Here is a 25,868-nt window from a genome sequence, read left to right on the forward strand (position 1 = left end):
GTTAAAGGATGAGTGTCTGTACTGTATTTGTGTAGGAACAAATCAACCATTCAAATTAATAAGGTTAAGAAAAAGATTACACAGCCTTGGATAGGCGTACTTGTTGCAGCCTATGACAAAAGTTAATAGCTTTTGAATGCTCACTACCTGCAATTAACTACCTCATTAATGATTTCAATGTACGTTTCAGCTCCGCTACTCTTTTCCTTATTTCAAAGGACAAAAAGTTTGTATATGTGTAGGAGCAAATCTTAAAAATCAATGAAAGAAGGACACGAATTCCTCTTCCCATTCTATATTGCAGAAACATGCATTCAAACTCTTATCATACTAAACTTAACATCAAAAGTGCATGTGAAATTTGACAAGAAGCTTACATCTTTGAATATTGTTCTTGAACATTCTGCAGTATGTATAAAGGTCTTGTAATTGCTATAAGCCAAATCACGAGTTTGATCTAATATAGCAAGTCGCTCTTCACGAAGATGAGCACCTTCTTTACCTGTAAAATAATCATGTATTTAACCTAAGGAAACTTTCTTCAGCATTTCAGTAATTTCAGATTAAACAAATCAAATGAATTTTAAGTCCGATAATAGGCTGTGCCTCTTAATACCATGACTTTTTTATATCAAATATACAATTTCTTACACTTGAACCATATAATTGTAATAATTTAGCAACAAAACATGCTATATAATTATACTAAACTTGATTTAAAACTGATAAAAGGCCTAAAACTATGCTCTTATGAAAATATATCAGAAATTTTAGGTTTCATATTCAGTATTCATTTTCAGTTACAATAAAATATTGGTAATTGCTTTACAAATACAGTACATCAGTTGCATAAAAAAACCCTAAATCTATAAAACCTTTTTAGTGGCACTTCTATAAATTGTGACACTATACTATACTGCAATGAACACTATGGGTAGCAGCCAAAGACAGTCTTACTTCTTGCTTGCATTTTAAGTTGTCGATTTTTACAGAGAACATAAAAATTATTTGACCAAAGTTTATGCTTCAAAAATGTTTGTAAAAGTATTGTAATTGTTATTTTAAATATATTAAGGTTCCCACTCTAATGCATATTAGCTACATGGTATATCAATCTCAAGGCTGATTGCATGTTCATGACTACCAAATGAACTTTGACTTAACCAGTAGTAATACCATGAGTGTTTGTGATACCTAATTCCATGGTAGCTCTACCAAGAACTTACAGATGTAGGCCTTTAAAAAAGGGATTTTGACGAAGGAAAAATCTATTTCTGGGGAGAGACCTGTGGCGCCCGGTGAAAAGGAGTCCTTCTTATATACCTTTTCTGATAAAACTTCCAATTATACCAGAGAAAGATAAAAGCATGGAATGCAGAGGTTACTACCCTCGCGCGAGCACCTTGTGGGTGTCATGTATAAAGCAAAGGCGCGTGAAAACCACTATTCACAGGCTGTCTTCCATTTAGCTAATTCCTTCGTCAAAGGGATGGGCCGATACAGAGGCACCAGCTATGCTACCAGAGCCACGCCACCCACGCCCCGACGCGAGCGCCATCTGAACAACATCCTTCTGTATTGGACATGATGGCTTGGAAAGGAAAGGGTGGGATCGTGCAGAATAATAGGGAAGGGTTTCACCGGGCGCCACAGGTCTCTCCCCAGAAATAGATTTTTCCTTCGTCAAAATCCCTTTTCTGGGTCGACCTGTGGCGGCCGGTGAAAATGTACCAGAGAATGCCTTCCAAGCCCAATAATAACTAGTAATTTAATGAGGGGAGAGAAAAAACACCATGTAAGGAAAACCATATAATATTAAGGTAAGTAAGCATAAATCATAAACTAGCCACAGGACATAGTGAGCGTAAGGCTAAACAAACATGATAACAGGGAAGCCTCCGAGTATCAGAGCACAACATGCAACAAAACTGATATGGCTAAGAATACCCCAACACTAAAATTACGGTAAACACAATAATAGTTACAATCATATTAACCTAATATGTAATAAACTTAGGGCTAACGAACCACCAAGGAAGCGGCGTCGTAGTGCGAGTGGCGGGTAGGAGGGAGAAGAAAAGAGATGGATGAAAGGAAGAACAAGAGATCACTTGGGGAGAGATACGGCTCCCAGCTGCAACCGTTGGGTATTTAAGGGCCTGTAAGTTCTTTAGATAGTGGCGTTTGAAGACCATAGGAGATTTCCAACCCGTGTACTTTTTAAGGTTATCAAAGTCCATATTTTGGAAATAATTGATGGAGGTAGCTACTGACCGGATATCATGAGCATGGGGAAATGATCCCGGATTGGCTTGTTTAATGAAGTATAGGATCTGTTGCCTAATACCCTGTATGGGAATGGTACCTCCTAGTTCTCTGATAAACAAGGGGCCAGACGATCGGGTAGCAGTCCTGGCTAAAAAGGCCATGAGAGTAGTGACTGGACATAGAGAAGTATCTTGGAGAAGAGGAATAATCTTCCAAGGGGACCACCTATTTTGGGGGTCTTCATTTTTAGCTAGGAGAAAGAAGTACTTCACCTGAAGGGAGGAAATCTATGTTTTCTGAGTTTCGTGAGAGAGCTGCTAGTTCTGAGATTCTAGCACCCGAGGCCAAAGCTGTTAGAAATAATGTCTTCCTAAGAAGAGTGATATAGGAGCAGGATTCGTTGTCCGTGTCGGAGGCAAGTTTGAGGACATCATTTAGAGACCAAGAGACCTTTTGTGGGCGAACCGAAGGTCGAAGCCTAGCACATGCTTTTGGAATAGACGAGAAATAAGAATCCGCCAGGTTAATGTTAAACCCAACCAGGAAGAGTTTCTTCAAAGCTGACTTAATGGTGGTTATAGTGCTAGCTGCTAGGCCTTTGTCAAATATGGACCTATAGAAGGAGATGGCTAAATTAGGAGTCATAACCGAATGGTCTGAATTCTTTAAGAAATCTGCTAGTTTCTTAACTGCCGAATCATATTGGCGAATCGTAGAGTCCCTTTTGTCTGATTCTATGAAGAGGACATTATCCGGGTCGATGTTTGCATCCTTACGAGCCGCAAACTTCATGAAATCCACAAAGTTAGGGTTTTGGCTATCCTTGAGGAATCTGACACAGTCTGAGTTTGGACCACTTGGGTCAGTTTGGGGAATGGGATCCGGAAGGGACGGAGTTTCAACTCGAGGAGGAGAGGAAACCAACTGCTCTTTGGCAAGTGAGGTGCCACTAAAGCCACTGCCCCGTGGAAGGAGTGGAGTTTGTATAAGACTTTCAGTAGAAGATTCACTGGAGGGAATAAGTAGATCTTCTGCCAATGGTTCCGATCCAGGGTTAATGCGTCCATGGCATAAGCCTGAGGGTCCAGGTTCGGGGTCACATAACATGGGAGTTTGTGATTGAGTTGGGTCACGAATAGATCTACCTGGAGACCTGGAACCAGCCTGAGTATCCACCGGAAGGAGTGTATGTCCAGGGACCATTCTGATTCCAGTGGTTTTGTCCTGGATAATGAGTCTGCTATCACATTCTGGACTCCTGCTAGGTGAGTTGCTGACAGGAACCAGTCTTTGTCGGCTGCCAAGGCGAAGCTAGTGACCAGGATCTGATTCAGGTTGGGTGACTTGGATCCCCCTCTGTTGAGGCAGTGGACTACTGCTGTGCTGTCTGATACTACTCTGATGTGGGTCGACCTCGGAGGAGAGATTCTCTTCAGGGTCAAGAACACCGCCATGGCTTCGAGAACATTGATATGGAACTGTTTCATGGCGGTGACCAAGAGCCCTGAAACATCTGATGTTGGGAGGAACCCCCCCATCCACTCAGAGACGCGTCGGTATGAATTGTCACTTGTGGAGAGGGGAACTGTAGAGGAACCGATTTGGAGAGGTTCCTCTGTTCGGACCATGGTCGTAGTCTCATTTTTAAGACAGAAGGGATCTTCGAGATCTTGTCTCTTAAAGGTATTGTCACTCTCTTTCTCCAAACTCAATTGATGTCTTTGAGTTTGGCTTTTAATAGGAGATCGGTCAGCGAGGCAAATTGGAGAAGGCCGAGGATTCGTTCTAAAGCTCTTCTGGACACCTGTTTGTGTTTGAGAAAGTTCCTGACCTTGGAAGCTATCTCCCTTACCTTCTTGGGAGGAAGGGAGAGCCTGTGCTTTGAAAGGTCCCACCGGATGCCTAACCATTCGAAGCGGCTTGATGGTTGTAGGGGAGACTTTCGGAGATTGACTTGGAAGCCCAGTTTGGCGAGAAAGTGAATTACCTTCGACGTAGCTCTGTTGCATTCCTGGGTCGACTGGGCCCAAATGAGCCAATCGTCCAGATAGGCGATGATCTGTATCCCCTGGTTTCTGAGTTGTTCGAGCACCGTCTCCCCCAGTTTCGTGAATATCCTGGGGGCAATGCTGAGACCGAAGGGCATGACTTTGAATGCAAAGGCTTTCTTGCCGAGACGGAAGCCTAGGTAAGGAGAGAAGTTTCGAGCTACTGGGACATGATAATAGGCGTCAGTAAGATCGACAGAGGTGGTGACGGCCCCACGGGGAAGTAAGGTCCGTACCTGAGAGATAGTCAGCATATGGAACTTGTCGCAAAGGATGTAAGAGTTTAGTTTCGACAAGTCCAGAACTACCCTCAACGCCGACGAGTCTTTCTTCGGGACTGTAAACAGGCGGCCTTGGAATTTCAGGGATCGAACCCGTTTGATCACTTTCTTCTTGAGTAACTCTGTGGTGTACTCTTCCAGGATGGGAGTGGGTCTCTGGAAGAAGGTCACTGGTGGAGCAGGGGCTCCCTGTGACCATTTCCAACCCAAGCCCCTGGATATTATGCTGTGAGCCCATGGACTGAAGGTCCAATGGTCTCGGAAGTGATAAAGTCTCCCTCCTACCGGCATCACATCATTGGAAGGGAGTGAACCTAGGTCCCCTCCCTCCACGGGCACCCCTTGCTTTAGGTCCGCCTCGTTGGTGGAACTGTCCTCTACCTCTGAAGCTTCCTCTCTGGTGTCCACGAAAGGAACCGGAGGATTCGTAGGTAGGGTTGTATGCAGGAGAGGACATCCAAGAGGGGTTGGGGTGTGTACCAGGGGGAGCAGTGAGGTAGACTACTTGCTGAGGGGGAGCCGGTTGTTGAGAAGTCGAGGCAGCGGAAGACTGTGGCGACGAGTTACCCCGGACCGTCTTGTAAGGAATAAACCTCTGCTTCTTCTTGAAGAACGTCTGTTTCTGGGATTCGATCCTCCTTTTGGCTGAGAGACCCCACCTTACTTGCAAATTTTGGTTTGCCCTCGCCGCGTCCTGAAGAACCTTATCAACTTCTTTCTGAAGGAAGAGGTTCTTACCCCAGCAGGAGGACGCTATCAGCCTGTTCGGTTCATGTCTGATGGAGGCCTCCGACAGAACGAACTTCCTGCAACTAACTCGAGCCGACCAGAAGTCATGGAGGTCTATTTGGTAGGACAGCAGCTGGTTCTTTGTGGCGACTCTGAACAGCGTTTCCTCTGGGTAAACCGATGCTAGGGACTCTATGGAGGTGATGGAGTGGAGGGACCTAGCTAGTCTATTACGGGTCTCGAACTCAGTTTTGAGAAGACTCTCTAGTAATCTGGGGAGCTTCTCAGAGAAAAGAGTAGAGGCACAGTCCGGGTCTAGCTTCCCCACTGTGAAGGTAGAAGACGCGTCATCCCAGGTTGCAGAGGTACCCGGAATAAGCAATGAGGTGGGGTCCGTCTCCTTGAGAGCCGGCATGGAAGAGCCTTCCTTGATGGCCTGTATTGTCAGCTCTGTGATTTTGTCTATGAGCGGCAAAGAGATGGAGGCCGCTGTCGTAAAAATAGTGTAGGCACCTTTGTGTGGGGTGAGCTTGGAGTTAATACACCCCCACTCTGATAGAGTTCTGGCCCAGATAGCCTGGGCCTGCTTTTTCGGAAATATCACTGTTTCCTTCGGTACCTTGTCCATACGGAACAATGCATGTTCCTTTAAACGTACGAAGCCATTGAATGGGAATTCTAGCCCTGGGGGTAGACCTCCAGGTCCTCTAGAGGGCGGGTGCCTATGCCCTCCAGAGTTAGGGAACCATCTAAGAATGGGGCATGCAAGGCAAACCGCCAAGGATTGTTTTTATCGAAGGGAGGTAGCTTCGATGCGTCTGGGGCGGAAGGAGGAGGAAGCTGAGTTCCAGAGCGGATCAGAGTAGCCACCATATCCTTAATCTCTGTCATCGCCCCAGACTGATGTTGAATTTGTTCTCTGACGATATCCCTGACCAGTTCGATGGGGAAGACATCGCCCCAGGGTACCTGAAAGCCACCCGTTGGTGGTGTCTTGGATTTGGTAGACTTAGACTTCTTAGGAGTCGTGGTTTTACGGGGAGCAATATGAATATCAGGAGCTGTCGAGGGTCCGGGGACCGGTGACGTTGATACTGGCAAAGCTGAAGACTTATAAGTGCGAAGTGGCTTCACCTTGGGTCGTACGGGGACAGAGGGATCCCGAGGAGAAGCCTTAGGCTTATCAAAACCGAGAAAGGAAGAGGTAGAAGAAGGAGTAGGAGAGAAAAGGGTTTCCACCAACTCGGCACCACTTACCTGCTCGTCCATGGGTTCTACGTCTATATCTAGATCTGCCACGTCCAGCGGTACGAGGGGTTCGTCCTCCGCGGAAATGGTTGCTCTGACTTCTTCAATTAAGGGGGTAGCAACTTCAGGAGAGACTGCTGCAGTAGTCGAGCCTGGGAAGAGACGGGAGGCCATGTCTCCATCGAGGAGATAGGGTGCGCCAGACGGGGCATTCCTGCCGAAGCCCGACACCCAAGGACGAAGAGTAGCCCTTGCTGACCGAAGAGAGTCATCATCGGCCTGAAAGATTTGTAGTGATTAGTGATGCAGGAGGGGGATTGCTCTCCAAAATATACCGTGTATGTCATATTAATGGCTAAATTACTGTCTGCCAAAGATAAATAAGGAACAAAAGGAAAACCCACTTACATCATCGTTCAGTAGTATTGAGGACAACTCGTAACAGAGCGAGCACAAATCTGGGAACCAGACCATATACGGGGCTTGTCCTGGTTCCCGGATAAAGGGGATGGCTCAGTGTGCGTGGGACCGACAGAGGTCATGCCCAACGGGGTCGTTGAACGAGGCAGGGCATCCTTGGGCAGTACAACGGACCTTCTGTAAAAGAAAGGAGACATAAGTCTTGGTGTTCCTTGAAACTCTGGTAAGGGGTTAAAAACCCTACTAACAGATCTTAGTTTAATGCAATATTGGTGCTTAAGGGAATTCAGCGAGAGCCGGAGCTCCATATTAAAACACATTAAATATAAAAGCACCAGCAATGGCAATGGGGCTGTATCATCTTAAAAGTGATAATAATGAAATAAGAATAAATAATCTAAAGCAATCTGCCGACCTCTGAGGGTCGGGGAAGCAGTGACAGGCCCGTAAAATAAATATAAAACACAAGCCGTAGCTAAAGGTAAGGCTAATATAAGTGTGAAGTGTATGAGCGATCTCCGGTGAAGCCGGAGGTCGATGAGAGGTCCTGAATATTTCAATTGTGAATAATAATTCAATTGTGAAATTTATAAAATACAAGCCGTAGCTAAAGGCTAAGGCTAATATAATAGTAAAGCGTATTGACGATCTCCGGTGAAGCCGGAGGTCGATGAAAGGTCCTGAATAATTCTATTGTGAATAATAACTCAATTGTAATACAGTAACAATGGATATTTGTGTGGATATGGCCGTGGCCTGAGACCGGAGTAAGGGCCACCGGAGGGTCGTATCTAAACAATATGAAGTCCGTCCCAGAGGGTTGTAAGTAAACAATATATATATATATATATAACTATAGTTCCAAAGTCATTGAGAATCCCTCATGGCGGAGTAGAACTCAAGGCGGAGTGGAAAAATGTTCAGAACTACTCCCAAGCCGTAACGGGGAGAGGACGGAACTTGGACCTAATAAATAACGCTAACTATTGAAAAGTAACAAAAACTGAATAACTCGTAAGCTATCATACACCCGTAGGGGGAGGGATGAGGGAGGGAGAACCCGATGAACGCACAAAACGGAAAACGGGAAATCCGCTCACCCACCTGAGTTAAGAAAGAAAACGAGAGAAAGGGGTAACTCGTGACTGCGAACAGAAAACGGGAACCCCAATCTCTCGCTCCCTTGGTCACAAAATCAGGACTTAATAAGCACACAACACTATTATAAACGTATAATAATAAAATTGTAACATCAAAATAAGACTACGAACGAAGAATAGCGTCTGCTAAAACCTAAATTAAAGGGAAATAGTCGACTGACGAACGCCCCGGTGGGGCGGGTACTAAACTATAATAAAGCTAGAACACTAATCTTGTTCGCAGACTGGACTTGCTAGCAAAAAGTACCATGGGAATAATAACGATAAAAATAATGATGGTTCAAAAGGCATAAGGCCAGGGACTTAACCAAGAACCTAAGTGACAGAGTACTAAACGGGCAAGACTAAGATGAACTCCTAGCAAGACAAGGGAACAAACAATGGCCGCCAACGGACGGGCCCAGACGGTAATGATAAAACAGACTATACTGGTTAGAAGACAAAAGCCTGGTACTACAAAAAGCTGTCAAAACAAACTATGGTACTTAACATTGGAATGGGTGAAGATGGAGCTTCGGTCATGACGAATAAATCCACAAGTGTGAAAACACGCCGAGAGCACAACAAATTACACACAATTCTAGCAGTCCAAAAAGAAGGATGTTGTTCAGATGGCGCTCGCGTTGGGGCGTGGGTCTGGTAGCATAGCTGGTGCCTCTGTATCGGCCCATCCCTTTGACGAAGGAATTAGCTAAATGGAAGACAGCCTGTGAATAGTGGTTTTCACGCGCCTTTGCTTTATACACGACACCCACAAGGTGCTCGCGCGAGGGTAGTAACCTCTGCATTCTATGCTTTTATCTTTCTCTGGTATAATTGGAAGTTTTATCAGAAAAGGTATATAAGAAGGACTCCTTTTCACCGGCCGCCACAGGTCGACCCAGAAATTATTTTTTTTTCAATCCTAAGCAAGCTCTCTCATGTAAATTTTGAAAAATATGCATAAAAATATATCAACATTAATATAAAATTACACTAATAACATCAACAACGGAACAGTGAAGTAATCAGTGAAAATTTTAGAATTAGAATAGGCGATCCTGATGGTACCTCTACAACTTCTAATTCTGTTTACGATAAGAATAATAAGCCTAACCCAAAGTACTGTAAATAAATGGTTTATTCCAGGATTTTGCACCCTAGGTTAGTTAAGAGTCTGGAACCCTAAGTTAAGTTAAGCAAGGGGAAGGGATAGTGTTATATGTATGTTAAATTTATGTATACTGTATTACAAAACTTGTGAAAATGGCTTATTTCTTCATGTATGTTGATGTAAAAATAATATAATTCCTTTTATTTCATATCGTCGTCGGCGCCCACTCGTGTCCGAGTATTGGGTTCTGTCGTTAGCCATCAGCCTCATATCTGTGGGGTGGGTGCTTATGTCTGATGTGGCTGTTAAGTCCTAGTCTGTGGTGGAAGAGTCGCGGACAGTGTTCCCAAGGGATAATAATAATAATAATAATAATAATAATAATAATAATAATAATATTAAAATTAATAATAATAATAATAATAATAATAATAATGATAATAATGATGATGATAATAATAATAATAATAATAATAATAATAATAATAATTAATTTTTATATATTCTAATGTAATTGTGAATAAAAAATATTGATGTGTTCTACGAGAGTTCTCGATTCTACTTTGGCGCTAGTTGTCTGACGGGCGAGAGCTATACAGTAGAAGATGCATTTCTGTATTTTTTGCAACTGTGGTTCAAGGAGCTTTCATGTCTAAAGCTACTGACTGTTTATGCAAATGAAAGTAAGAATTGTTCAAAACATGCATAAAAGCATTTGAAAAACCTTATTTTGAACTCAATTCTGCAATCCTGATCATAACAGAATCTAATGAAAAAATACCTAGTTTTTACGGCATTTGTAATGGCAGTCAATAAAAAAATAAATTTGTACTTTTCCCAACTGTACAAACCTGAGTCCTATAATTGGAGTATGATTTCAGCGAAGCCAGAAACCCAGGTGTTAAAAAATTATAATGAGATCCTGGTAGTTACTGGAAGGTAGAGGAGGAAGTCCTTCCCCTGTCAGCTCATTGAGAAGCCACTTTGACCTTCACCTAGAACTTGTGAAGTATAACTTGAAAGACTGGTATGTAAAGCTAGGAAAAATACAAATTACTTTTAAAAATTTGTGATTTATTCCTACGCAGATACAAACCCTCATCCTTTAATAGTAGACATATCCTTAGGACAGATGAAATTCCTATACTCAAACTGGCTGGATTAAGATCCCAGAATATCTGAGCACTAATTCCTTAGGAGGAGCACAACTGTTACTCCTATCCACTTTCTATAACCTCAGTTTCAAGAAGTAGGCTAAGTTACTGTTATCTGACAGGCAGCCACGGAAGAACCTACATCCTACCTGAATATGGTGGATGTGATGTAAGACTTAAGTAAAATGATGGGTTGATATTGTGGAATGATCTTCCCAATCAGGTAGTTGAATCAGTATGACTTCAAAAGTTCAAACTTGCAGCAAATGTTTTTATGTGGAACAGGCTGACATAAGTCTTTTTATAGTTATATATGAATTATCTGTTTTAATGTTGTTAATGTTTTCTAAAATATTTTATTCTAATTTTTTTTATTACTTCTTATATCGGTTATTTACTTCCTTGTTTCCTTTCCTTACTTGGTTATTTTTTCCTGTTGGAGCCCTTGGGCTTATAGCATCTTGCTTTTCAAACTAGAGTTGTAGCTTGGCTAGTAATAGTAATAATAATAATAATATTACTATTCATACTTCCACTCATTGGGAGGATGAGGGAATAAGCACTTCTATCTTAACATCTAATAGAATAGTTACTTGGTAAGGTAGCTTATCAGCATCAAAGTGTTCCAGCGACATAACGGCCCAACCATGGCACCTGTTGGGAGGGGAAAGAGATGATGTTGGAACTATCTTAGACAAGACACTTCTTGTTCTGCTAGGAAGCTAGGTAACCTAAACCACCTGCTACGCTTCCTTACTTCCTTTCCTTATTGGGCTATTTTCTCTGTTGGAGCCCATAGGCTTATAGCATCCTGCTTTCTCAACTAGGGTTGTAGGTTAGCTACCAAAAATAATAATAATAAAGATGTATGCATTCAGGTTGTCCCAGGGATGTTGGAGCACATTTTTCAATGGGGCAGATGGGTCTGGAACTGGTGAACAAAATACTGATAGTTTCTTGTTCAGGCGAGTTGTGAACAAGCTGGGGAACCCCAACTGGCAAGATACATTTCCACCACACAGGGAAGCAGGGACCACACTGTTCCTACTATCTGCCCATTAAGGTTGAGAGTGTCTCCTAGAACATACTGTACCTCTTGCCTGAAATATACCTCACTGGCAGCTCTACTGCATTGTCACATGTCCTATTATGTGCCTGTTTTGATACTTCATAGATGATTTGAAACACCATCCCTCCCAGCTTATTGATGAAGGCATTGCAGTAGTGTTGTTGCTTATCAATGCTACTGTGTGCCCTATCAAACTCTGTTGGAAAGACAGCAGGGATAGCAGAGCAGCTTGCATTTCCAGGAGGTTGATATGCAGGCTCTTTTCATCTTCAGACCACAGCCCCTAGGCAGTCTTGTTCCTCATGTGCTTGCCTCACCATTCCTTTGACGATTCTGTAAACAGCAGCATCTCTGGAGATAGGGAGGCAAATGGAACTCCCCTGGTGAGGCTTTTGTCAGTCAGCAATCACTGGAGATTGTTAACCTCTTCATGTTCTAATAAAACCTTACGGTGAGGTGGATCAGGGGCTGCTGACCCCTGTCACTTCAGACATTATAGCGATCTCTGGGAGACACCCATACAGTACAAGTTTCTCTAACAACGAAAGGTGTCCTAGACGATGTTGCCACTTCCTCACTGGCTGCTGTTGAGTAATCAAGATCAGTTGCACTACCTCTCTGAGTCTGTTGATGCAATCATCAGATGGGAAGACTAGCGGTTACCACATCTATCAACATTCTCAAATACTCCATCACTCTCTTGGGCATAAGACTTGACTTCAGCTGATTAATCACCATGACAAAAGGTAAAAAGTTTTTCTAGATCCTGAAGCAACTGTCTCCTTAAGAGTGATAGGATCAGCCAATTGTTGAGATATCGCAGAATACCAATATAATTTGAATCGGCGCAAGATGAGACTTGAGTGTGAATGCTTGAGGAGCGGTGTGCAGTCCAAAGCACAGGACTTTGAACTGGTACTTGAGTATCTGGAGCATAAAGTAGAGGTGCTTTCTGCTGGAAGGATGGATCGTTATTTGAAAATACTGTACTGTACACGTCCTTAAGGTCAACATAGAACATAAAGTCATCTTTCCTGATGGTAGCATACTGTACTTGCCATCTCCAGTTTTAATGGAGTTTGTAAAACAAACTTGCTCAGGGGAGACAGATTGATATGTCTCATTCTGTCCATTGATTTCTCCACCAGAAAAAGGCAGTTGTAGATACCAGGAGACCTGTATTAAATGACTTCCAGCATGATTTTCTCCATCATCACCTTCCCTTCGTTTGCAAGGATTGGGGCTTTCAGAGAAGCCACAAAAGACTTCTCCAAATCAGTAGTCCTTTGCCTCAATGAACTCTTCTTCTTCTTCCTAGTGGCAGGTAGCTCCTCAGCAAGGGAAGATAAAAGAACAGGAACAGAGGAAGTAGGTGATAGGAGGCAACCATGCTTCTCCTACACTGAGGTTGAGGATTTAGCAAGAGACACCCTTAGCAACCAGCAGCGGCTCGTCTGCAACTACAACAACAGACACATCCAGGGGAACCATCTCACTTCTCTCCTCCACAGGAAGAATGGGAGCAGCAATAGAGTGGGAAGACAACCGAGATACAGAGGCTGTTACAACATCCAAGAGCTTCTCTGCAGAAAGGGTGCCATTAATACCAAGGGCTAGCCATAGCATATCCAGGTCCAGGTCCTTGTGAGGGTCGTCATCTAAAACGGCAACAGAACTTTGGGCGAGAGAGCAAGGGGGGGGGGGGGTATTACCTTTGCTATATGAAGGTAATACTCCTGCCTTGGTCAAAGAACTCCCTCAGGGGAGGACATGGGGCTTTTCCTTGTTCATACTTCATCCGATGGGGACTGCCTCCGAGGGAGGAGAAGAGCATGCAGCAGTGTTTGAACCCAAAGGAGGGAGGAAGGAGCTAGAGAGTTTCTTAGCCATCAGCTTAGGTGTACTCTAAACTGAGTCTGTAAACCCTCTTAGACTTCTTCCTCTTCTTAGCAAACTCAGACCAGTGCACTAAAGACCACTCCATATACTTAAGAGGTGGGAGATTCATATGAAAACACATATCCTCTGCAGCAGCAAAAATGTTGATGGGGGTTGATTTCAGGTTTACTCATGAATTGACCACAGCCCTTACTGGGCTTGCCAGGACACAGTCGCATGTCTGACCAAGAATCTGATATCATCAATTATGCAATCAAAAGCACACAATTTGAAAAGAGAAAGGGGACTGAATAGAAAAATCAACAGAAATGCCAACAAGTACTTCTATACTCTTTGGCTGCCAAAAAAAGTGAAGGTAGCGCTACATGTTGGGTGGGCTTCTCCAATACCTGGCAGCCAGCTGTATTTACCTAATTAAAAAGCTTAACGCCTATTTTCAAGCTCCTCTGAAGCCATACTCCTATTAACAGTTGAAGGTTTGTATTGCATAATAAGAACAACTTTCCTTTAGCACCATCTTTTAAAGAGCTGACTTCAAAGTCGTGGTTGCTTTTGATTTTGCTACTAGACCTGATTTCGTATTCATTCTGAACGAGACGGCTTGGTGAAACAGTGCGTCTTGACTGGACTCTCCATTTCTTGACTGTTCCCTCTACCTCTTCTGGTGAAAAAAAGCTGAACTGGGACTAATTGGTGCATTCTTCAGAGCCAGAGCCTCTCGTTGTTGAATCTGTCTGGCAAATTTGGAGGCTACAGCATCATTTAAGGACCCAGTAGGTCTACTGGTTAGCAGACTGGTGGATTAGGAACTTGACTGTCTTCACCCCCATACAAAACTAAGTTTGCAAAATACTGCGTCTTCTTAGGGTTAGATACATTCTGAGAAGAGGCAAAGAAAGCCACAACTACCGACCAGTGGTCAGGCAATGAGCTTACTAGTAGGCTAGCCATAGCTGTAACCTTGATATTCGTCATCTCTGAGGCCAAAAATATGGTTGATCATGTCCCCAGTCTCTCAATCGAAGTTCCAGGTGTGAAGGTTAATTAGGCTGCACTCAAGGGTAGTGTGAGGCAAAATTTTAGTCACGCAGCCTGCCCTATGCAAGTTCACTCTACCAGAGACTTGTATATCAGCATTATTCATAGCCTCCCAGACCAGGTCTGAAGTGGAAAGTTTTAGTTACCTGAGGAATACCAAAGAACTTTCGCCGTCTTCCTACATTTCTTTGGTACTTTGGTTTGCACATTCCCACCAAAGGAGAGTGACAGATAAGCTTCAGAAGTCAGGATTTAAAGAGAAGAAAGAAGAAAACCAGCAGATTTCTTTACTTCTGTGGAAGAACCAAAAAATTAAGAATCTTGCTTGGTTTACTTCTTCTCACCAAACTCTTGAAAGGATTTAAACTCTTTCTGTGAGGACGTAGTGATACCCCTCCTGACGGAAGGGGGAGGATCCCTTGGAGAAGACAGCAATATCCTTGCCATGCTGAAGGGAATCTCTCCTTTTTGTCATGTAGAGCCATTTAAAGCTGGGCAAAGGTCTATTAGACAAAAGTGTAGCTGGAAATGGACTGTGAGGTGTTGAAGGACACAAGCGCTTCCTCCCTTACAGTGATTTCACCGAAGATGATAACGCCAATGAAGGCAACGATTCTTGATCATCTGCTTCTCCTGGAGAAGGCAAAATGAAGAACAACACAATGACAAATAATCTGTAAAGAAATAAAAATAAATTAATAAGCCAAGTTTGTAACAATTAGTGTGTCTGGACTACTTAACATCTGAAGTCAAAGCGGCTTCTCAGTGAGCTAGCAGGGGGTTGAGGCTTCAGCAACTACCCACTAGTAACTACTGACACCTTATAATTTTCAACAGCTGAATTTCCGACTTCGTTGAAATCATAGTCCTATTGAGGGATGAGGGTTTGTATAGGTGTAAGAAAATATAAAATTCAATTCAATTACAAGTTACTGATCTCATTAACACTACTTATACACTGTAACACCTTAGGAAATACAATATACTGTACTGCATATTCCTGGAATATGACAAGTTGTAATGCACAGCCTTAACAAAGTTGTGAGCTCATTATATATTGGGTTTTATATCTCAGACAGGTAATTTTAACTAGTTTTTCCTTATCACAAAAAGAAAATAAATAAATAAATTTTTTCTTTTATCAAAATCTTTTATTTTTATACAATCTAACAGGTAATATATGTTGTTGTTGTTAAACAATGATCTCATTGCTTTACTAGAGGTACTGGAAGGGAAGAAAATGGAAAAATGTTATTTTGATAATAAAATAAATTTTTGAATATACTTACCCGGTGATTATATAGCTGCAACTCTGTTGCCCGACAGACAACTCTACGGTAAAAACTCGCCAGCGATCGCTACACAGGTTGCGGGTGTGCCCAACAGCGCCATCTGTCGTCCAGATACCCAGTACTCAATGTAAACAAAGACTCAATTTTCTCCTCGTCCCACTGCGTCTCTATTGGGGAGGAAGGGAGGGTCCTTTAATTTATAATCACCGGGTAAGTATATTCAAAAATTTATTTTATTATCAAAATAACATTTTTCAATATTTAACTTAGCCGGTGATTATATAGCTGATTCACACCCAGGGGGGTGGGTAGAGACCAGCAATATATGTTTACACTTTTATGAGCTAAGAGTTTTTATTTCATTTTAGAAGTTATCAAAATAACAAAAACAAAATAAATAGGTACCTGGTAAGGAAGTCGACTTGAACAATTTCTCTGCCTTTTAAGTACGTCTTCCTTACGGAGCCTCGCGATCCTCTTAGGATGCTGATCGACCCCTAGGATCTGAAGTATCAAGGGTTGCAACCCATACAACAGGACCTCATCAAAACCCCTAATCTAGGCGCTCTCAAGAAATGACTTTGACCACCCGCCAAATCAACCAGGATGCGAAAGGCTTCTTAGCCTTCCGGACAACCCAAAAAACAACAATAAAAACATTTCAAGAGAAAGATTAAAAGGGTATGGAATTAGGGAATTGTAGTGGTTGAGCCCTCACCCACTACTGCACTCGCTGCTACGAATGGTCCCAGTGTGTAGCAGTTCTTGTAAAGAGACTGGACATCTTTCAAGTAAAATGACGCGAACACTGACTTGCTTCTCCAATAGGTTGCGTCCATTATACTTTGCAGAGATATATTTTGCTTAAAGGCCACGGAAGTTGTTACAGCTCTAACTTCGTGCGTCTTCACCTTAAGCAAAGTTCGGTCTTCCTCACTCAGATGTGAATGAGCTTCTCGTATTAACAATCTGAGAAAGTCTGACCAAGCATTCTTTGACAAAGGCAAGGATGGTTTCTTAACTGAACACCATAAAGCTTCAGATTGGCCTTGTAAAGGTTTAGTACGCTTTAAATAGAACTTAAGAGCTCTAACAGGGCATAAGACTCTTTCTAGTTCATTGCCTACGATCTCCGATAAGCTGGGGATATCGAAAGATTTAAGCCAAGGCCGAGAAGGCAGCTCATTTTTGGCTAGAAAACCAAGTTGTAGCGAACAAGTGGCTTTTTCTGACGAAAATCCTATGTTCTTGCTGAAGGCATGAATCTCACTGACTCTTTTAGCCGAGGCTAAGCATACCAGGAAAAGAGTCTTAAGAGTGAGATCTTTCAGGGAGGCTGATTGTAACGGCTCCAACCTGTCTGATATGAAGAATCTTAGTACCACGTCTAAATTCCATCCAGGGGTAGCCAAACAACGCTCCTTGGTGGTCTCAAAAGACTTAAGGAGGTCTTGCAGATCTTTATGTTTGGAAAGATCTAAGCCTCTATGCCGGAAGACCGATGCCAACATGCTTCTGTAGCCCTTGATAGTGGGAGCTGAAAGGGATCGTCCTTTTCTCAGGTATAAGAGAAAAACAGCTATTTGAGCTACAGAGGTACTGGTCGAGGATACAGAAACTGACTTGCACCAGTCTCGGAAGACTTCCCACTTCGATTGGTAGACTCTAATGGAAGAAGCTGTCCTTGCTCTAGCAATCGCACTGGCTGCTTCCTTCGAAAAGCCTCTAGCTCTCGAGAGTCTTTCGATAGACTGAAGGCAGTCAGACGAAGAGCGTGGAGGCTTTGGAGTACCTTCTTTACGTGTGGCTGACGTAGAAGGTCTACCCTTAGAGGAAGACTACTGGGAACGTCTACTAACCATCGAAGTATCTCGGTGAACCATTCTCTCGCGGGTCAGAGGGAAGCAACTAACGTCAACCTTGTCCCTTCGTGAGAGGCGAACTTCTGCAGTACCTTGTTGACAATCTTGAACGGTGGGAATGCGTAGAGATCCAGATGTGACCAATTTAGGAGGAAAGCATCTATATGTATTGCTGCTGGGTCCGGGACTGGAGAGCAATAGATTGGAAGCCTCTTGGTCAGCGAGGTTGCAAAGAGATCTATGGATGGTTTTACCCCAAGTGGCCCAAAGTCTCTTGCACACATCCTTGTGGAGGGTCCATTCGGTTGGAATTACTTGCCCTTTCCGACTGAGACAATCTGCTATGACGTTCAAGTCGCCTTGGATGAACCTCGTTACTAGGGAGATGTCTTGACCTTTTGACCAGATGAGCAGGTCCCTTGTGATCTCGTACAACGTCAGTGAGTGGGTACCTCCTTGTTTGGAGATGTACGCCAAGGCCGTGGTGATGTCCGAGTTAACTTCCACCACTTTGCCTCGAAGGAGAGACTTGAAGCTTTTCAAGGCTAGATGTACTGCCAACAGCTCCTTGCAGTTGATATGCATGCTCCTCTGACTCGAGTTCCACAGTCCTGAGCATTCCCGACCGTCTAGTGTCGCGCCCCAGCCCACGTCCGATGCGTCCGAGAAGAGAACGTGGTTGGGAGTCTGAACAGCCAGGGGAAGACCCTCTCTTAGGTTGATATTGTCCTTCCACCAAGTCAGACAAGACTTTATCTTTTCGGAAACCGGGATCGAGACCGCTTCTAGCGTCTTGTCCTTTTTCCAGTGAAAAGCTAGATGGTATTGAAGAGGACGGAGGTGTAGTCTTCCTAGTGACACAAATTGTTCCACGGATGACAGCGTCCCTACCAGACTCATCCACAGCCTGACTGAGCAGCGTTCCTTCTTCAGCATCTTCTGGATGGATAGCAGGGCTTGATCTATTCTGGGGGCTGATCGTCTTGTTGTTCAGCAACGTCCTCATCAGAGGGTTCCTCATCCGAAAACTGATGAGGAAACGGCAACGGAGTGGGCAACGTCTGGCTCGCTGAGTCCGGTCGCACTGGTGGATGCGTGACGGAGCCGGACGCAATATCATGGAACTGCTGCACAGTCTGTGAACTGTCAACAACCATGGGTGCGCGAGGAAGCACAGCGTCAACCCGAGACTGTCTAGACCGTCTGGGTTGTGCAGTCAACACCCTACCGGGTTGCTGAGGTTGACGCACTGCGTCAAAACAAGTCACCTCTGCTGGTTGTTGAACGTCCTGAACGTCAACAACCACCTCCGAGCGTCGCTTAACGTCAACGTGCGGCTGGCAACCCACACTGGGTCGCATCGGTGGAGGAACCACCTCAACTGGCAGACGCGAGTAGGTTACCTCAGCGCCAACAGGGCGCACAACCGACCGGTTGGAAGGTTGTTGGCCAGAAGGTTCGGTAGCAACCTTCTCCGCATTAAAGTCCTCTATCAAGGACGCAAGCTTGGACTGCATGTCTTGCAGCAAAGCCCATTTAGGGTCTACGGGAGCAGGTGTGGCAACAGACGGGGTTAGCGACTGAGGCGGTACTGTTTACCATCCCTGAAAGCCTTGTTATGCGTGACATAATTGTACAGCAAAACTTCAAAGGCTCGAAAACAGCTGTGAAGTTAACCTGTAAACAACTTGGAGCGTCTCCTGGCCAGGCGCCAGGGAAAGTCTACGAGAATTGAGAAGTCTATCTGAGCAGAGGCATGAACTCCCAAGCCGAGAACTTCTCTCGTGTCATATCAGACTCTCGCTCTATAAACCAGTTTAAAAGAAGGGAAAGCAAAGGCTGTATCCCCCAAACTCCTCCTGGTGAAAACCAGTCGCCTAGCCAACGTAAAGCTCTCTAGGAGAGCGAGAGAGCACTAGCTTAAAAACAACGGCTTCGAAGTAGCTAGGCCTAGTGTAAGCTCTGACGTTTAGGCGAACGAGGAGCAGCAGTTACAAAAAGATCCGGACAAAGATCCTTAAAAAAATCATCATGATTTAATTAAAGTCCATAGGAGGCTAAGCAGCTTTAGGCTCCTCTCCATCTGACAGAGTCCTCAAGGGAATATCAGTAGGAGGGGGAACAGCAACTTCCTCATCTACAGGAACCTTGTCCGATAAAAGCTGAGTCTCAAGCAAGGGAGAGACCTACCGTGGTGGCAATGCTTTACAAGCAGAGTCCACACTCACTGGTGCATTAGTAGTGGACCAGAACGCAACGTCATGTAACTGCTTGACAGTCTGTGAACTGTCAACAACTGAACTGTCAACCACAACAGGTGCGTGAGGACGCACAGCGTCCACTCGAGACTGCTTTGACTGCCTAGACTGAGCAGTCAAAACAACTCTAGAATGCGGAGGTTGACGCACAGCGTCAAAACAAGTCAACTCCGATTGTTAGTGAACGTCTTGAACGTCAACAGGAGCATCAGCAAGTGGCCTAACGTCCAAATGCGGCTGAAAAACCACACGAGACCGCATCGAGTGTGGTTCTAAACAACCTGACTGACGTGACTAAGCTACGCCAACGTCAACAGTAAGCACAAAGGAACGTTAGGTTGGCTGAAAGCCAGGATATCGATGAGATAAACGGCTAGACTCAACGGACTAATCGGCAGAATAGTCTTCCATAAGGGAGGCAAGCATATACTGCATGTCTTGCCATACAACCCATTAAGGATCAACGGAAATGGTTGTGGTAAGAGACGAGGGTAACGTCTGTGACCGCAACACTTTGCCTACAAAAAAAGACTCTCGGAGTCTGTGTTACGCTTTTGTTAGGCGGCGAGCAGTTATCCGATGACTGCATAGGGTCAGAGCTGTCCTAATGGTTGTAACCAGGACGCTGGACCTGTCCTGAAAGGACTGACTTTCGCTTAAGGGCTTCGAAACCTTGTGACAGGTTTCTTATGCGAAAAGCCTTCGGATGACGAGGAGAAACAACGTCTCTCTCGTTTTATGGTAGGGGAGATCTTGGTAAGATACACCCGATACCATAGAGGGAAAACGTCTGTTCGTTGGTCAAGGCCTCTCGAACCCATAAGTCGTTTGACATTACTTCTCCCCTGGGCTTGGGAGCATGTAAGAGGTCCCGGACTAGGTGAACGACAGGCACGAACAGACGAACCCTCGGACGCAACACTGTAACACTTTGCTGATATCACTTTATCACTTTGATTTTCTGTTTTCCACTCATTTCACTGAAATCGAAACTTTTACTGATTTCTACCTGAAACACGCAATTCTACCCTTCATTAAAAGGTAGTAATTGCGAAATCAGTCGTATAATGCAAGCTCATTAATACCAGCAAAAAACAGAAAACATATTTTAAGATAAAAAAAAAATCAGTGGCTGGGAAAGAGACTAAACACTAGTTCATATAACTACGTTTTCAATCTCTCACCGCACATAGCCTGGGGACGAGAATAAAAAACTAAAACGTTTTATCCTTCCTCCCCGTACAGCGACTAGGGACGAGAGTAACTCGAGAACAACGTTACCCGCTTGAACGGAACGTTTTCTCTCCTCTCTCTCCCTCCATCTCTATCTCTCTCTCTCTTTCTCTCTTGATTTCGCACCTAAGAGAAGAGCCCAATTATATTTCGTCAAAAAAACATGTTATTTGACTAAAGGAAAAAACTGAAAGGTTTTTCAAATAAAAAGTTCCTTTAAAATAGAATTTAAAACATTTAAGCTAAGAAAGAATGAACAAAACGTCAGAATCGATTTACTCTTACTGCAAAGTGAAACCGTGATACACTCTCTCTCTATCGTAACGATAGAGCGCATGTTGAACGTCCTGAACGTCAACAACTGCGTAGCATAAATAAACTAAACGTTAGTTCATCTTTGAAAACAGTACGAAGACTATCAAAGAAATTCTTTCATAAAATATTACATTTAAAAAGTTTTAAATCCTTAGCTCTTTAAAAGCTAATTACGATATAAAGGGCTCAACGTTGATTAACTTCGGTTTCCAAGTTAGGACCGCCTACTCTCAGGAAAGGTCTATATAAACAAAACATTAAAATTATTTTTATATGTTTATAATAAATGGAAAGTTAATCGAAGAGGCCTAATAAAGGCGGAGAGATATAAAATATATAGAGGAAAATCTATAACGTGATATAATTACTAAAAGCCTAAACACACTTCCGTCTAAGCACTCTAAGGGAAGGGTCGGCCATTTAAAAGTGAAAGAAAGCCCATACTCTCTGTCACCATAATTAAATCTATCCAAAACGAATTCAAGATTTAAGATGAAGATAAAACACCTGCATAGCGAAAGCTCAAAACAAGAATAAAGTAATTCACCAATTAGTTGTGAAAAAACTCCAGTTTAGCAACAGCGAGTAAGTACGTCTTGTCGATAGCTCGACAGAGAGAAAATTGAGTCTTTGTTTACATTGAGTACTGGGTATCTGGACGATAGATGGCGCTGTTGGGCACACCCGCAACCTGTGTAGCGATTTGCTGGCGAGTTTTTACCGTAGAGTTGTCTGTCGGGCAACAGAGTTGCAGCTATATAGTCACCGGCTAAGTTAAATATTGAAAAACGTCACATTCCAAGCTTCCAGAAACAAAAGCAACGTGAGCATCAGGGGAGGTTCATAGAAATAATGGTACCATTATAATGCTTTGAATCCTAATAATTAAAGTACTGTGTAAAACAAAACAAATATAACAGAAGCAAGTTTAGACTGCTTGGCTATTTACAAATAAATTGAATAAAAATTACGAACAGAATAATATTCAAATATTACCCAGTCTTTCCACTCCACATGATGATAAATGAACTATATATTTGGAGAACTCCTCACTGTCTTTCCACAGCTCTGAAAGAAATAAATGAAATTGAATATATAACCAAATCTCTTGATACTTTACATAACATTAAATTATTTTCTTTTATCTAAATAAATATATACTTTTGCTTTTAATAGTTGTTCCATGTAACAATGAACCTTTGATATCTAAAAGAAAAAAAACTTCAACTCATGGAAAGATATCTATTTATTTCTCCGTCAAGTAGAGATTTCCAAAGCTTGAAACTTAAGCTGCGACTTTATCATCATGAAGTTATCTTAAATATCATCAAATATATCTAAAATGCTTGAACAGTATGTTTTTATTATATATATATATATATATATATATATATATATATATATATATATATATATATATATATATATACATATACATATATATATATATATATATATATATATATATATATATATATATATATATATATATATATATATATATATATGCACACATATACATACATATATATATATATATATATATATATATATATATATATATATATATATATATATATATATATACACACACACATATATATATATATATATATATATATATATATATATATATATATATATATATATATATATACACATATACATATATATATATATATATATATATATATATATATATATATATATATATATATATATATATATATATATATATGTATATATATATATACAGTGATGCCTCAGGATACGAAAGTAATCCGTTCAGGATGCGGTTTCGTATCCTGAGTCGCGTTTTACATGTAAATAGCCTAATCCGTTCCAAGCCTTACAAAAAGTCACCTTTTCTTTCATAAACACGCTAAACTGTAGTAATAAACATGCAATGCAGCCATTTCTATCATTCAATAATTAACACAACCGTTAAAAACAGCCCAATCCATTCCAGAAACCACTATGAGATTATTCAATAATGTAGTTATAGCCAAGTTATCCCCCCCAAGCCCAAAGAAAACGGTCCGTTTTCTTTACTACTGTATAAAAGTTACGGTACTGTATGTACGTAAAGCATTTAGATCAGTGAAGGTGTATTGTTACCTGTACGTACACCTAAATTAAGGATTGATACATGTACACTTTGAAAAAAAGGTTACAGTTAATTAGTGTAACAAGAAAGTTGAAACTTACCTTTTGATTGAGACGATGTCCGATAGCGAAGTCGCGGCAGACGAGGATGGCATAAGGCAGAAAACGTAACAAGTGACAGACTACGTACAGTAATTTACACACTTAACACATTAACACTTAAACTTTGCGAAATAAAAAAATGGCAGAAATAATTAACACTTAACATTACGTATGGAAAACTATAAAATGAAAGAAAAAATTACTTTAACACTTAACGGTAACATAAAACTTAAAATTGAATATTTTTTTTTTTTGCTTTTTTATAACTTTACGTTTTTCATATTTTCTAAATCTCTTCTACTTCTTCATCACTTTCTTTTTTCTGTTTCTTTTCTTTACTTTCACCTTCTACTTCTTCATCACTTTCTTTTTTCTGTTTCTTTTCTTTACTTTCACCTTCTAATTCTTCATCCCTTCCTCTTTTCTGTTTCTTTTCTTCACTTTCACCTTCGTCTTTGCCTACTAATACCGCTGGCCTCTTTAATAAGAAACTATCCATTGAAGCTTGTTTCTGCCTACTTTTCAACACATTTCTGAAATGCGTTAGGCAAACGTCATTGCAGTGTTGAAGCGCACGGTTGGTATAAACTTTTTCTGGATGTTCCTTTTCGACGTAGTCTGCCATTTTATGGAAACATGCAAGAATTTCCTTGATGTCTGCCGTTTTCAAAGGTGCAACATCCTCCTCATCACCGCTAGAGAACTGCTCTTGAACATCACTCACTTGCATCGTCTCCAACTCCTTCAGGTCGTCCGTCGTCAGCTCCTCGTGGTGCTCCTCGATAAGTTCATCTATATCCTCCGCGCTAACTTCCAGCCCCATGGACGTACCAAGATGTACGATGTCAGCCACCTCAGACTGCTGAATTGGTTCAGGATCGTCAACGATCTCGGCTTCGCCTCCAGGCTTCCCGAACCCCTCGAAGTCTCGTGCAGAGACAGCATCAGGCCACAGCTTCCTCCAAGATGAGTTTAGGGTACGCCTCGAAACTTCCTGCCAAGCGAGATCGATGAGTTTGAGGCATATCACGATGTTAAAGTGATCTTTCCAAAATTCACGCAGAGTGAGGTTTGTACTCTCTGTGACTTGGAAACATCTCTTGAAGAGATGCTTCGTGTACAATTTTTTAAAATTAGAAATAACTTGCTGGTCCATGGGCTGGAGGAGAGGGGTGGTGTTAGGCGGTAGATACAAGACCTTTATGAAGGAATACTCGGCCAGAAGATATTCCTCGAGGCCAGGAGGGTGAGCTGGAGCATTGTCCAACACCAGCAGACATTTCATAGGGAGGCGCTTTTCTTCCAAATATTTTCGGACAGTCGGACCGAAGCAGACATTCACCCAATCAATGAACAGTTGCCTTGTTACCCAGGCTTTTGCATTCGCCTTCCACATCACGGGAAGGTTCTCCTTGATGACTTTGTGGGCTTTGAAGGCTCGGGGATTTTCTGAATGGTATACCAGCAGGGGCTTTATCTTGCAGTCCCCACTGGCGTTTGCACAAAAAGCAAGGGTAAGCCTGTCCTTCATAGGCTTATGTCCGGGTAGCCTCTTCTCCTCCGCCGTGATGAACGTCCGACGAGGCATTTTCTTCCAGAAAAGCCCAGTTTCGTCGCAATTGAAAACTTGCTGCAAACTGTAGCCTTCCTGCAGAGTCAACTCGTCGAACGTTTTAACAAAGGATTCGGCGGCCTTCGTGTCCGAGCTGGCTGCCTCCCCATGCCGTACCACTGAATGGATGCCAGTCCTTTTCTTGAACTTCTCGAACCACTCACGAGAAGCCTTGAACTCTGGGGGTTCCTGCTGGGATGTTCCTTCTCCTGCTCCTTCTTCGGCCTGAGCACGCACGAGATCACCGAAAATGGCGGAGGCCTTCTGGCAAATTGTAGTCTCAGTGATGGTGTCTCCTGAGATCTCTTTGTCCTTGATCCACACAAGAAGCAGCCTCTCCATCTCGTCATGCACGTGGGTTCTCTTGTTGGAGAAAATAGTGACGCCCTTAGAAGGTGTCGCTGCTTTTATGGCCGCCTTCTGCTTCAGGATGGTGCCTATCGTAGATGGATTCCGGCCATACTCCTTGGCGATCGCACTTAAACGCATGCCAGACTCGTACTTTTTAACGATTTCAAGTTTCGTCTCCATCGAGAGCATCGTCTTCTTCTTCTTTCCTTCGGCAACATTCTTGGGACCCATGGCTACAGTAATACGTAATATAATACACTACGTAACATTATATACAGTCTATGTATAGTAAACACTAATACAGTACAGTGCACAGTAACGAATGTTTAT

The 25,868-nt window shown here is 42.6% G+C and overlaps 1 protein-coding gene across 2 annotated transcripts in view; it reads right to left on the bottom strand.

The window, feature by feature from the left end:
• Cog8 (conserved oligomeric Golgi complex subunit 8) overlaps positions 1–25,868 on the bottom strand; it is a 393,508-nt gene that overhangs the window by 56,340 nt on the left and 311,300 nt on the right. For both annotated transcript variants that reach the window (XM_068360813.1, XM_068360812.1), the window contains 2 exons: positions 22,364–22,435; positions 378–502 (listed from right to left, as the gene is read on the bottom strand). In XM_068360813.1, the coding sequence (XP_068216914.1) occupies positions 378–502; positions 22,364–22,435 (197 nt within the window). The remainder of the gene's footprint in view (positions 1–377; positions 503–22,363; positions 22,436–25,868) is intronic.

The sequence above is a fragment of the Palaemon carinicauda genome, chromosome 37, assembly GCF_036898095.1.
Source record: "Palaemon carinicauda isolate YSFRI2023 chromosome 37, ASM3689809v2, whole genome shotgun sequence".
In the NCBI taxonomy this organism is placed as follows: Eukaryota; Metazoa; Arthropoda; class Malacostraca; order Decapoda; family Palaemonidae; genus Palaemon; species Palaemon carinicauda.